The sequence below is a fragment of the Pogonomyrmex barbatus genome, unplaced genomic scaffold, assembly GCF_055798465.1.
Source record: "Pogonomyrmex barbatus isolate J1 unplaced genomic scaffold, ASM5579846v1 scaffold2, whole genome shotgun sequence".
Classification (NCBI taxonomy): Eukaryota; Metazoa; Arthropoda; class Insecta; order Hymenoptera; family Formicidae; genus Pogonomyrmex; species Pogonomyrmex barbatus.
This window is the reverse complement of record NW_028297116.1, coordinates 5,235,936-5,249,394: the sequence shown is the minus strand read 5'-3', so window position 1 is coordinate 5,249,394 and position 13,459 is coordinate 5,235,936. Positions and strand designations below refer to the sequence as shown.

The following is a 13,459-nucleotide window of genomic DNA, read 5'->3' as shown; positions in this document are numbered from 1 at the left end:
AGTACTGCAATTATATTCGAAATTCGATAGCTCAAATTTTTTGCTTTATTTTTTTACACTTTTAGTCAATTAAAATGAATATATTTTTTTCTTGTTCTCCATTCATGCGTAGTGACCCTAGGGGGTTGGAAATTCACTAGAGAAGAAGAATAGAAATATGCAGGCGTTTAGTAAACAGTTCTTTTTTCAAATATGATTACGACTTGAAGTGATAGTCGTGCGTTTCGTTGATTATTCTAATGGTATAGAGATCAAAAGCAGGGTTCGTGTTCAAAGGTTTCAGGGATCAAAGAATAGAATAGCATATAGAAAATTATGTTCATCTCATGTATACAATCGCATAACCTCTCGTAAAATTATCACTCTGTGCCAACGATCCGTTTATTGTTAAAGCTCGACGATATCGGCGATAATATGTTAATGAACAGGTTTGAGATTGCGTTATTGAGCTTTTTACTTAGCATTGTATAATGCTATAAACCATAGAGATGTTACGACGAAACAGGTGACTATTTTACGCAACTGTCTAAATCACAGTTCTTCAAAAACGCATCAATACAATCGATTTTAAATAAATTTATCTTTTATAAAACATCGGATAAAAATATGTGAATTGTTTGAAGAAACTTGACAGTAAAATGAAAAACTAATCAACGAAAGAACATATTGAATAAAATAAATTGTTTATGACATTTCAACATTTTTCAGGATTATTGGTATTTAATTTGATTGATATTTTAAGCCAGTAAAACAAAAAAGCAAAAATTTTACGAACAATATTTTTTACAGTGTTCATATAAAATAATAATTGACCTGATTTTATTACGATAAAATATATTAAAAAATTGCATATTTTGTAATATGTAAAAAAATGATTTAACTAATTAATAATTGAACAGGTTGAAACATAGAGTAATACCCATTGGTATCATTGTTCTCATGACAATATATTACAATGAATTTGCTGTGTATGAAGTACAAAAATTCAAATGGGCCATGCGAGAATGCTCAGAATGTGTTAAGGTTCTTCTTGTTGCCGATCCACAAATACTTGGGGAAAGATTTGAAAATTATTTTGGCTCATGGATAGCAAGATGGGATAGTGATAGGTATGGCTAGTAAATACCTATTAATCAAAAACAAAAGCAACAGGAAATTTTATATTTTGTTGAGATTGATCTCAGTTTTATCTCAAAGCATCCTGTTACTTTACAGGTACTTAGAGAAAACCTTTTCGAAAGCATTAAAATTTTCTCAGCCGCATGTTATTGCCTTCTTAGGTGATCTTATGGACGAGGGCCATGTAGCTAATGTAGAAGATTTTGAAAAGTACAAAAGGAGGCTGGATTCAATATTTTCGATGCCAGATGACATAATGGTACTTATTTTAATTACACAATATCTTTTTTTTTTCTTCCTTTTTGCAGGCAGTTTGTATTTTATTGCTAATGTCTTCATTGTTTTTTTTTTTTTTTTAGAAAATTTATTTGCCAGGTGACAATGACATTGGAGGTGAAGATGATCGTGTTTCTGCTAGCATTCACAAAAGATTTAATTTTGCATATACTCAGCCGGATACGTTAATTTACAAGACCGTTACCTTTTTCAAAGTAAACATAAAATCTGTAGCTGTATAATTTTTGTGTATTCAATGGAAAAAAGTAAATATATATTTCGTTTTAGGTGAATAGATTGACACACACGATGCCAGAAGCGCCAAAGGATGCATTTCTCAATGATTATGCAGAAAGAAATACGACCAATGTTATTCTTAGCCATATGCCTTTATTATTTACACCTGGGAATTTTGTGCAAAGTGTATGTTCATGCATTGCCAAAGAAAGGAAATTTACACACGCTTGATGATAATTTTTTCTATGTTACTGTCTGTTATAGGTACTCAAAGAGTTGTCACCTCAAATAATTTTTACCGCGCATGAACACAAAGCAATGCACATAAGTCTGGACACGGCGACAGATCAATTGAGCGATGTTTGGATTCTACCGCCGTACGAGACGCATCTATATCAACTAAGGATGGACGTAGGGGACATTCATGAAGTACAAATACCAACCTGTTCTTACAGAATGGGTATGCCACATATGGGTTATGGACTTGTCTACATAGGTATAGAGCCGATTTTTTTAAATATTGATATATTAATGATTAAATACATGAATGAACTTGTACTTATGTACGTATGTTACAGATACTCAGGAGAAGACCGTTGACTTTACGATTTTGTGGTTACCAAATAGATTCTCGCAGTTACGGCTTTATATATTTATCATTGGATTGATTATCGTACTTGCCGCTTGTTCTTTCATCTCATCTTGTTATGTGAAGAGCTACGCTACTTATAATCGCATACCTTCCGCATAGGATAGCGTTTAATCAAAAGTACTTACCTGGCTTATTGAATTAATTTGTAAATTAGGTACCTTATTTGGAGTTGTAAATTAGGTACCTTATTTGGAATTGTAAATTAGGTACCTTATTTGGAGTTGTAAACTAGATACCTTCGTATCCGTCCAGACATGGTTCTTCGTTTGTTAAATGCGGAAGAAAGCAAGAATAACAGTTGTTTATTAACTATCATATATATCAACTATCAAACATGACAACTGTAACAAGACTTAATTATTAACTTTGAAAAATCTTAGATTTAGTCCGAAGCAGCATATCTTTAGGAAATTTCCTTTCCTAAATCTATAACGTGTTACTTATGAATGATATATTTATTGATCTTAATCATTGTTATGCATATACAACATGACGGAAACTTAATGCCAAACACTTGATTAACTGCTCTGGCTTTGGGTATATAAAATCTTGACTGATATTCGAATTATAATTTGGATAATTTAGATCCTGTGCACAATAATAGATTAAAATAAAAGATAGAAATATTAGGAATAGGAATATATATTAAATTTTGGAAATGAAAATTCGAAATAGAGATTAAATAAAATAGAGAAACATGACGCACAATAGACACAAGTAAGCATTAGATATAGCCATATCTTTTATTTACGTGTATTCATTGTGCATTACATGATTTCGGTCGCTCGTGTAAAGCGATGCGCGTCCATTCACGTTCGTGGACGTGCGCCCTTCGTTCGAGATACTCTCGACGTGTCGTTATTACCGCCGGCTCCGTCAAGCCGGTCGGCGACACCCATTATGTGTTACATTTCATTTTTATTTTGAATTTTCATTTTCAAAAAATTTAATATATTTATCCTATTCCTAATATTTCCTCCATTGTACGCAGACTTTTATGATTTAAAAATTTAAACTTCTAAATTTAGACTATTATAAAAAATTTAATAGATAGAAGTCAATCTGGTTCAATCTAGGTTCAAATCATGATTTCAAAAGTCAGACTTAACTATTAAACATCTATGTTTAATTTCTATCTTAATTCAATATTGAGATTTTAGATTTATTTTTATTAATATTTGTAAAAATATGTAAAAATATTATGCTATTATTTCTAAGATAATTATTTTTTTTAATACTATTTTTTTACATTTTATTAATATTTTGTATAAATTCAAGTTAATCTAATTCTCTTAATTAATAGTTTTTAATTCAAGATAATATAAATTTCATCAATTAATTTTTTTATCCCAATTTTTATTTAAAAAACAACTGATTATGCTAGTTTAGCACAGTCAAAATATTGTAGCCATTTAATTAGGGGACCAATTTTAAATTATAATTTAAAAATCATATTTTGAATAAATACCGAGAGTTATAATGAACACTTATTTTTACAAAAATGTTTACTATAGCTAAAATGTATTCTATATTCCTAATTTTTTAACATTTCTATTTCATTTTTATCCTAAAGCCAAGCGTGGAATATTATGCATATAAAGATACGTATTATTATAATGTCGATGTTTTATTGTGACATTTTTGTGTGTGCCCTCATAAATACATGCCAAACATTAAAGCTAGCGCCAGATTATGTATGATTCATGATTTATGTACTTTGATTTTGTCAGAAAATCACTTCACTGATGAATTGCTTGAATATGTGAATAATAAATAACAAGTAGCAATTCTGATAACAAATCTCGTTCGTACTAATCATAAATCATATATAAATAATAAATTATAATTCCCAAATCCATAATTAGCATGAATCGTGCATAGTTAAGCGTTAACTTAACGTGGCTTTTGTATGCCACTGTATTATTTAAATTTCTCCTACAGTAGATAGTATAAAAATATATCTGTTTGAAACATATCAATGCAATATCAGCAAGATAATAAAAGAAGAAGTCCATCAATTGTATTCTTCTTTAGTTGACAAGATAAGAGATTTATTGTATTGTTGTAGAGTATAAAAACACATAATTGTTGAGCAAGAACACATATATGCAATATTTGTCTAAAATAAATGTTAAATGTTGAGATATGAGTTTAGTTCTTTTGTCAATACACATTATCTTATGTAAATTTTTTTTATTTTTATTAACAATTTGATAATTTCAACAGTTTCTTAAAAAGTTTAAAAAATTTTTAATTTTATTCAAAAATGATTTTATATGCTACACATTATGTCGCTTAATTTTAATTTCTCAATTATTCTAAGTGTTAATATCTGATATTTAATATCAAAACTAAAATTCAGATCACGATGTGATCTTCGCGCATGCGTGAGTCGAAATGAAAAATTAATATTTCATTTTTTGTGCGATAAAATTTTTAAACCTTTAAATCTATATAAATACTTATACAGTCAAAGTTTTAAATATATCAATTGGTTACAAGGTAGAAAATTTTTTTAACACCTAAAAATTTCATTATCTTATAACTAATCAATACGTTTAAAAAGTATATTTATACATAATAAATGAAATAGTATTCTGTAAGCAGAAAACCGTTCTACTCTCACATTGTACTCTCGAATAATTGCGATACTCCGATATTGCGATACTCGAACGATCTCGAGACTCCGATTATAATTTGGAGTAATGGCGCTTGCGGCGCGCGTGTCAGCTCAACCGGAGCATAGATGTTCGAAGTCGTTGTCGAGTTTCTTGAGTTAAGTTGTCTTCGAATCACCTCCCGCCGATCGTAAATTTTTGTTCTCGATCCGTTCCGTTCTTCCGATCATCGTTCCGTTCTTTATCTACGGTACACTGTTTGGACTTGTAATAAATTTGCATATAAGTGTTTTAAATTGTGAATTTTACTGGAGATTACACGACGTTCCGATATTCACTGCAAGTATTGAAAATTTATAATATACGTGACGTGAACTATATATTTTCAGCACAGTATTGGCAGTGAATATCGGAACGTAGAACGTATCCTACATCCGCTTCTTCGTTCCCGCCTTACAGCGTATTTATTTTCAGAAGTGGGATCAGGACTCATTGTGCGTAGCTTTATCGAACATTTTATCGAACATTTTAACAATATTTTAAAAAAAAGACTGATATTTTTATTCGGTTCGGTCGATCGGAGTTCGGGCATCACGCGTATCGCGTATCGTTCACGCGTTCGCCACGAGACACGGCCATCTTCCCTGTGTGCTTGCCCTAAAGCACGGCCGTTTTCTTCACGTGCTCGTCAAGAGGCACGACCATTTTCTCCGTGCATTTGCGACGAGGCACTGCTATTTTTCTTGTTCGTGTGCGGCAACACGTGGTGCACATTTTTCGTGCTAGTTTTCCTCGCTGCCTGAAACAGAAAATGAATCAATCAACGTTGGATTCAATGCCGTTGGAGCAATTGAAGGATGAGACGCGTAAATATCATCTGCAACTCTGCGATGATCACCAACCATTCGATCGATCGAATTCTTCCACACTTCGAGCGCAACAGTCCGGCAATGGATCTATTGTCTCCATCCGTTGTTCAGAGGAGAACGGGTGAGACAAAATTTAAATTTCACATGCTCAAGCGAGAGAAGAGCCGGTTCTTTCTTCAGATTTGACAGCGGCTTCAGTTCACCGCTGTCACAGAACCGATGCGCCAAATACAGCAACAAATTCTGATAGCCCAGCAACGGCAGAACGACACATTGCAATAGATCCTGGAGGCCTTTTTAGGATCGGTTCCTCGGAATAACCTATCCTCGAAGAAACCGCCAGATGTCGAGGAGGAAACGAATATGCGTTCATCACACAACATTGCTTCGCAGCCGTCGGGCATTGCATCAGTGTCTTTGACGCAAGCTGTTCCTATGTTTGCTTCTCAATTTCTTGAGTTTGGGGGCTAAGAAGCTGATAATGTACCTGATAACGACCGATAACATAATTGTGGATTAATCGGGTCGAGCAGGTTGCGCGAATTCACAGAGTACCCGACGACGTTGTTTTGCTCTGGCAGCCTCTTCGAAGCTAACGGGTGCTGCTCGTCGTTGGTCGACGACCTCGGAACAGGATCCATGCTTGAATCCTGGCAAAGAAGTCAGTCTGAAACGCTTTCACCGTAGAGTGCTGTATCACGTATCTCTGCAAAGAATTGAAGCAGTGGCTAATACAGAAGGAAAGTTTTGTGGAATATGCCATGGATAAACTTACTTTGAAGCATGACTTTGATTTATCTCCGGATAGCCAGATACATCTCTTGATTGCTGGCATCAGCAGCGGACCGCTGAGGGAGACAGCTGCTTCACTGGGAACACAATCTGTGGACACATTTTTGGATGAAATGTACCGTATTTGCGCTGCATTTGTCATTGGAATACGAGCCGAAGCCATCCAACGAGAATCCCTCGAAATAAAAATCAACCTGTCAGATCTATCGAGCGAACAACGAATACAAGAACTTACTCTCGAAAGGCCGAAAAGCAAGGTTTCTGCCACAACCTTGGTCACGTTCGGGACGAGTGTCGCAAACTGAAGAGGAAGAAGGCTACTCTGCATTAGCAGCTTTATCACGGATATCTTCCTTCTATCCAATGCCTGTTTCAACGATCGAGCGGATGCCGCCGCTCAGGTGCATTCCCCAGGGAATGATTCTGCAAATCACAACAACTCACCGTCAAAGGTTGTAAGATTAAATAATTGTAATTGTAATCGTTATCTGCTTTAATTGATACTGGTAGTCCGACTTCGTTCATCAAGTCGTCGGCGTCGAGCGTATTTGGCTAATCTTGCGAATTGGCTTATCTATCGGGCAATTAACGACAAGCCAGTTGACATTATTGGCATTGTTAACACTATTATTTCGTTGGCGCAGTGTGATGATTGCAATCTTGGTATCACATTGCACATTATTGCGAACGCTAACTTATTCACGGATTTAGTCATTGGACGAGACTTTCTCGATATACACCGAATAACCGCTATGATATAATTCGCCGGTTAATCACATAACAGATGATTTTCCGAATTCATCTGTTGCATATCCTTGCGTGCAATGTCCATCGAACGATACTGGACCCCTTATGATAACTACTGATGATGATCTTTCTACTCTTTTTACGAACTATTAATTTAAAATTAAATCCGTCATAATAACAGTAATAAATAAATCGTTCCTCCTCGTTATCCTCCCTTTGTTATTCTCAATACAGTCAAAACAGTCGATAATATTAACGTTCTTCAATTATCCCCGGGGCTCCCCATTAGTAGACACGAAAATTTGCTCACGGTTGTCAATCTTTAATAGTATCTTATCGGTTTTGGAATATATATTCCAATATATCGGCTCAGCATGTCGACATTGGCCACTCGGCGCTCGATGATGGGGCGAGAGGAAGGATAGCAGCTGCCGTTCACGCTTTCTATCCGTTAAATAAATTAATGAATTGTTTTGCGCTACTCTATTATCATATCTAATTATAATCGTTTACAATTAACAATTATTATTTTGTAATTGGGGGACCGTGGCAAATGTTGCATCAACAAAAATAGTTCATTTTTTTTTATTATTTATTTCTTACAAAAGTAAATCTGTTAAATTTTTGTAATAAAATAAAAATAATAGCTGTTGTATCATTATTTTTAATTACGGACTCAACAATGAAGGAATCTGCTGAATCTATCAGCAATAATAATTGCTTCCAATTTTCATCTTTTAAACAATTTATTAAATCGTTTAAATTTTTTGGAATCCGTCCAATTCCATCTTTTTTTTTGTAACGCTCTATGGATTTCTCAATGTTACTAATCCTTGTGAAATCCAGCAAATGATCGTATCTGCGTATCGTAATGCGTAAATAAATTACAATTATACATACAAATTACGAATTATAAATACTAATTGTCTTCACAACAGTATTTACTATTTTTTACTCACTTTGCAATAATTCTTTTTTTATTGTTACAGTAGATTTGAATTTACGTGATGCCGCGATTTCCTTTTTAATTTCAATTAGTTTAAATGCAGGATTATGTTTTTGTCTCCTACTTAAAATGTAATTATCATTTTCAATTCTCAGTCTTGCTTTGCATTGAATATCTTTGGTTTTACGGAAACTACATTCATAATACGATAAAATGCGATAAAATTTTTCAATTATAATCCAATATAATCCGATGTGTTTCTATGCTGATTACGTAAATGAATTTAAAAAATTGTCTTTTTAATAATTTTTATAAAACTATGTTTATTTTATTAATTTACTATTTTTAATTTACTTACTTTTTCTTGCTTATTTAATAATTTCAAGAATTAATCTATGTACATTTTGTTCTTGTCGAAAAAATGGAGTACTGAATGTTTCTTTCATTCGACAAAGCTCCTCAACCAAGACAATACAATATAATAAATATTAAAATAAAAGTTTTGTAGTAACGGAGCAATCGAAATTTAGTGAGCAGTGAGTGCACATTTCCATATCAGTTAATTTTTCGTGAAAAAGAATTTAGTCTCCGAGCATTTATTCGGCATAAGAACTTACACTCCGTGAATTAATTTTGTGTTAACTAACTTAGAATATTTTCGGCATCAATAATCGACATTTAGAATATTTTTGACATTCAGCTTGCGACACTTAGAATATTTTCGTTATTCGAATTAACACTTAAAATATTTTCGAGAATTTGTGATTAATTCTTAGAATTATTTCGTGATCTTGTGATTAATACTTAGAATATTTTACGCAGTTGGCAACTTGTAATATTTTACGCGAATAGCTACGAGAATATAAAATATTTTTAAATAACGAGGTCAAAATTTAGAATATTTTCGTAAGTCAATTTATTATATTGATACTTGGAATATTTTGTGAATTCATAATTGACACTTAGAATTATTTTATGATTTTGTGATCGACACTTACAATATTTACGTAATAATAATTAAATTTAGAATTATTTTTTGATATGGAAATAGACGATTTAATTGTGTAAATAGTAATCAGAATTTAGAATTATTTTGTGAATTTGAATTATTTCTTGAATCTCGTATTTGAACTTGAACTCTGAATAGAGTCTTCAATTAAGACCAGATTTGAATTGTTTTCCGAATTCTGAATATTTCGCGAATCGTGATTGGTGGACCAAGAATTAATTACCGACTTTTTAATTTTGAGTTGAATCTTAATAGGTTGACATTCAAATACATTATTACGTTCGAATATATCTTCGAAATTATTAAAAAGAATTGTGGAAGATATCTTAAATTATTTTTGAGAATTGTGAATTAGCATGTGCATATATATTGTAATACCAGACACATTGTGAATTGAAGTACAATTGAATTGATTGCATATTTCTGAGATATCTAAGATACAAATATTGCATGAATTCAAGGCCATTTATTATATATTGCATGTAAATTAAAGCATATTAAACACAAACTATTCAGTACTTTGCATGCTACCTCTGACAATTATTATCAATCAACAATACTATTTCAGTGGAGGATACTAACCTCAAAATAACATAACCTATAATCTGTTGTCATCGCGAAGTTATATAGAAGATAACGAATGACATTTGTGGATAGTGAACAGCGAGTGCGCGGTCCTTACATACCCTTATCCTTAGATATATAAATTTCTCTTTCTCTATCTTTTATTTACTTTTACTCTTGTAAAGGCTTTGCACTAGGAAAGGAAGCGTTTTCCTAGTAGTGACCCTCCTAATTTTTGAGATCATTTTGTTTACTCTAATAGAGCGGTTAGATTAAAGTTTAGTGAATGAACTTAGAATACTTTGTGAAATTGAATATCGAACATATTCAGAATCAATTTTTTGAACTTGTGAATTGACACTTAGAATTATTTTAATAATTAATAATAATTTTAATAATTAATAATTAATAATTAGCAATTGAAACTTGAAATTATTCGACTTACTAGTGTTAAATGTCTAAATTATTTCGTGAATTTCATATTCTGATTGAAATCTAACCTTTCTATTTTACGGACTTTAAATATTTCGTGCTTCATAATTGATGGATTTTGATTTAATTTCTGTTATCAATTTTGAGCTTAAAATCTAAAACTGAAATATATACTAACTGAAACGAGCGCTCCTTTGTGCCGGCGTGGCACGAGACAGAGGATTCGATCTTTATCTTTATCTAGTACAGTCTAAACCAAAAACTAAATCAATTAGTTTCTAAAAATAAGCTACATGTCCTGATTTGTAACTATCACATCCTTTTCTTTCATAAATAAAATAATGTGTGTGTGTGTGTGTGTGTGTGTGTGTGTGTGTGTGTGTGTGTGTGTGTGTGTGTGTGTGTATACACACTACTATATATATATATACACTATATACATATATAATTTTATTTATATTTATACGTATTACATTTAATGTATAATAGAATAAAATATAAAAAAAATGATTTATTTATAGTGCAAAATATTAAGAAATGAAAAATTTTAATGAATATATTTTATTGATTGAATATATTTTATTGTAGAATTAAAGAGAATGATGACATATATAAAAATGATATAAACATATTGATATGATATGTCATATATAATATCATAAAATAAATTGCAGCATAAATATTGAGGCATAGATGATATTGAGACGATGACGTGTGGCAGCAAATATTGGCTTTATCTATAGACAAAAAAATCATAAAAAATTGTAAGATAATTTGTCAATTATAACAGAAAATAAAGAATGTATTAAGAATAGCACATAAAGAATATGAAAGAAATGTATTTATTTAAAGATTAAATAAAGAAACTTTTCCAAATTAATATATAAACATAGAAATAAAAAATTAAAATATTCAGAAAAGCATTTTTCATGCTTGTTCTTTCATTCTAAAAAGATGTTGCAACATAATAGAATAGAAAGTAGAAAAAAGATCGTAAGAAGAGTACATTACAAAGAGTAATATAGATTAAGCGAAATTAAAGTAACGTATATATATATATATATATATATATATATATATATATATATATATATATATATGATACAGGATACACAATATGCATATATAAATGAACGCAATTATGTATAAACAAGATTATAGAAAGAATATTAGCAAAGAGTAATATATATATTAAGCGAAATTAGAGTAACGCATATATAATATATATAAAATGCATTCTTTTAATATATTTTCTGTTTTCGGAAAGCTTAGTATAAAGGAACATTAAATTAATAAATTTGATATTTAGGTTTAGATAGACAAGTTAGGTATATTTAAAAAAATTAGATTACCTGAATAATGACATGTTTTTATCCGATGTCTTTTTTTTCTTACAAATACAATATCTCACCATATTTAATATTGCACTAATAATAATGTCCAAAACATACACTTTAAAAAAATATCGATGTGAAATTGACACCAATGATGTGGATCTTAATACTATATGGATATTTATATAATTCTCACTATGTGGTGTAAAATCAACACTGTTTGCTTGGTATGGAAAATATACACCATAGCGAAATGTGAATTTCCTCATTGAAAATGATGTGAATCTTAACACTACTGGCGATGTGATTTTTACATCAAATACGGTGTTACCAGAAATATTATGATGTGCTTTATATTTCATAATGTACATGGATTATTGATATTAATATGTATACATTAAATTAATATTAATAATACATATACATTTTATAAAATGCAGAGCATATACACATATACATACTATTGCAATATTTTTAATAACTGTTTGATATCATGTATATACTATGCCATATGGGAAGGTAATTAACATAACTAAAAATATCAATATTTTAATAATTTATTATTGGCAAAATATTGAAAATAATTACTTTCTTAATTTAAGAGTTATATAGTATTTAAAAAATATGATATCACGGAACAATATACATTTCATTGATCATTCCAAGAGGACTATGCAATTCATAAGACTGAGAATAAGTTAGATCTTTCATATTACATATTGTTATGTCCAGCCCGAGGTAATTATTTTTTTTTTGGGAAAATGAATGGGCTAGGAAGGACGCTCCAAATACTCTTTTGCAGGTGGGCGCGCTAAGGCGTTCCTACAAGTCGAATGCACCGTGCAAATCCACGAGTGCGAATCAACGTCTTGAGAAAGATGCTATGACTTTGACTGCGTGACGTGCGCCCGTCGGTTCGTAATTTAGGCAAGAGAATCTAATCTCTTTTGCCAGGACCATGTGCGAATCTTGGAATAGCGGGGAACGAAAGAGGGAGGAAATAACTAAATGTTAAATAATTTGAATTCTACATATAATTGATAATTTTGAATAGATACAAATTTAACAAAACTACAAGATATATATATATATATATATATATATATATATATAAAATTACTTCTTGTTTCCAAGTATATTTGTTTAAGACATATTTACATTTGATTAATAAAAAGGGTGTTACAAATGTTTTTTTTTTTTGTGTTCGAGATGAGTACAGGAGCGGAGATTTATATGATGTACATATGATTGAATATTTTAGGAAATTTTTGGATACATTATTCGATTTTGTATACTAAATCAATTGTATTGGTATGTTTGTCCACATTTTATAACTATTCTTATTCTACGTTGAATTATTTTATATATTTAAATTTACATTTTAGTACTCGCGCGCGCGCGCGCGCGCGCGCGCGCGTGTGTGTGTGTGTGTGTGTGTGTGTGTGTGTGTGTGTGTGTGTGTGTGTGTGTGTGTGTGTGATTATTTCGGGGAGGAGGATTTCTGATGGTGAGGTCTAGAGGGGGAAGGGAAGGAGTTCGGAGTTCGCAGAACTCGTCCAAGGATTCTTTAGTGAGGAAATTTGGATGTTGGATTTGGAAATGGCGCTCCAGGAAGAGTGCGCTGAAATCTGGGAGTGATCCAGCCTCAGATGATCTAATCGGGGAGTAGGACGGAGAGGAAATACCCGGTGATTAAAGTGTTGTGCCGGAACAACTCGTGGTTTCGTCAGTCTGTCTAGAAACCTCGGATGTCCTTCCCGAGAAGTAATTGGCTGGTCGACGGGCTCGCTTATTGCGACGATAACGGAGTCTCTTCAGGGTTCGCCTCCGTCTCCGAGCCTCGGAAAAAAAGGATGATGTAATT

General features: G+C 31.7%; 1 protein-coding gene across 1 annotated transcript; it reads left to right on the top strand.

Annotated features, from left to right (window-relative positions):
- The first annotated feature begins 126 nt into the window (after positions 1–126).
- On the top strand, positions 127–4,428 carry Mppe (Metallophosphoesterase). Its single transcript, XM_011633433.2, has 7 exons — positions 127–505; positions 900–1,109; positions 1,216–1,378; positions 1,479–1,610; positions 1,684–1,818; positions 1,897–2,128; positions 2,211–4,428. The coding sequence occupies exons 1-7, from the start codon at positions 489–491 to the stop codon at positions 2,381–2,383; spliced, it is 1,062 nt and encodes a 353-aa protein (XP_011631735.1). The 5' UTR covers positions 127–488; the 3' UTR covers positions 2,384–4,428.
- Positions 4,429–13,459: the final 9,031 nt, after the last annotated feature.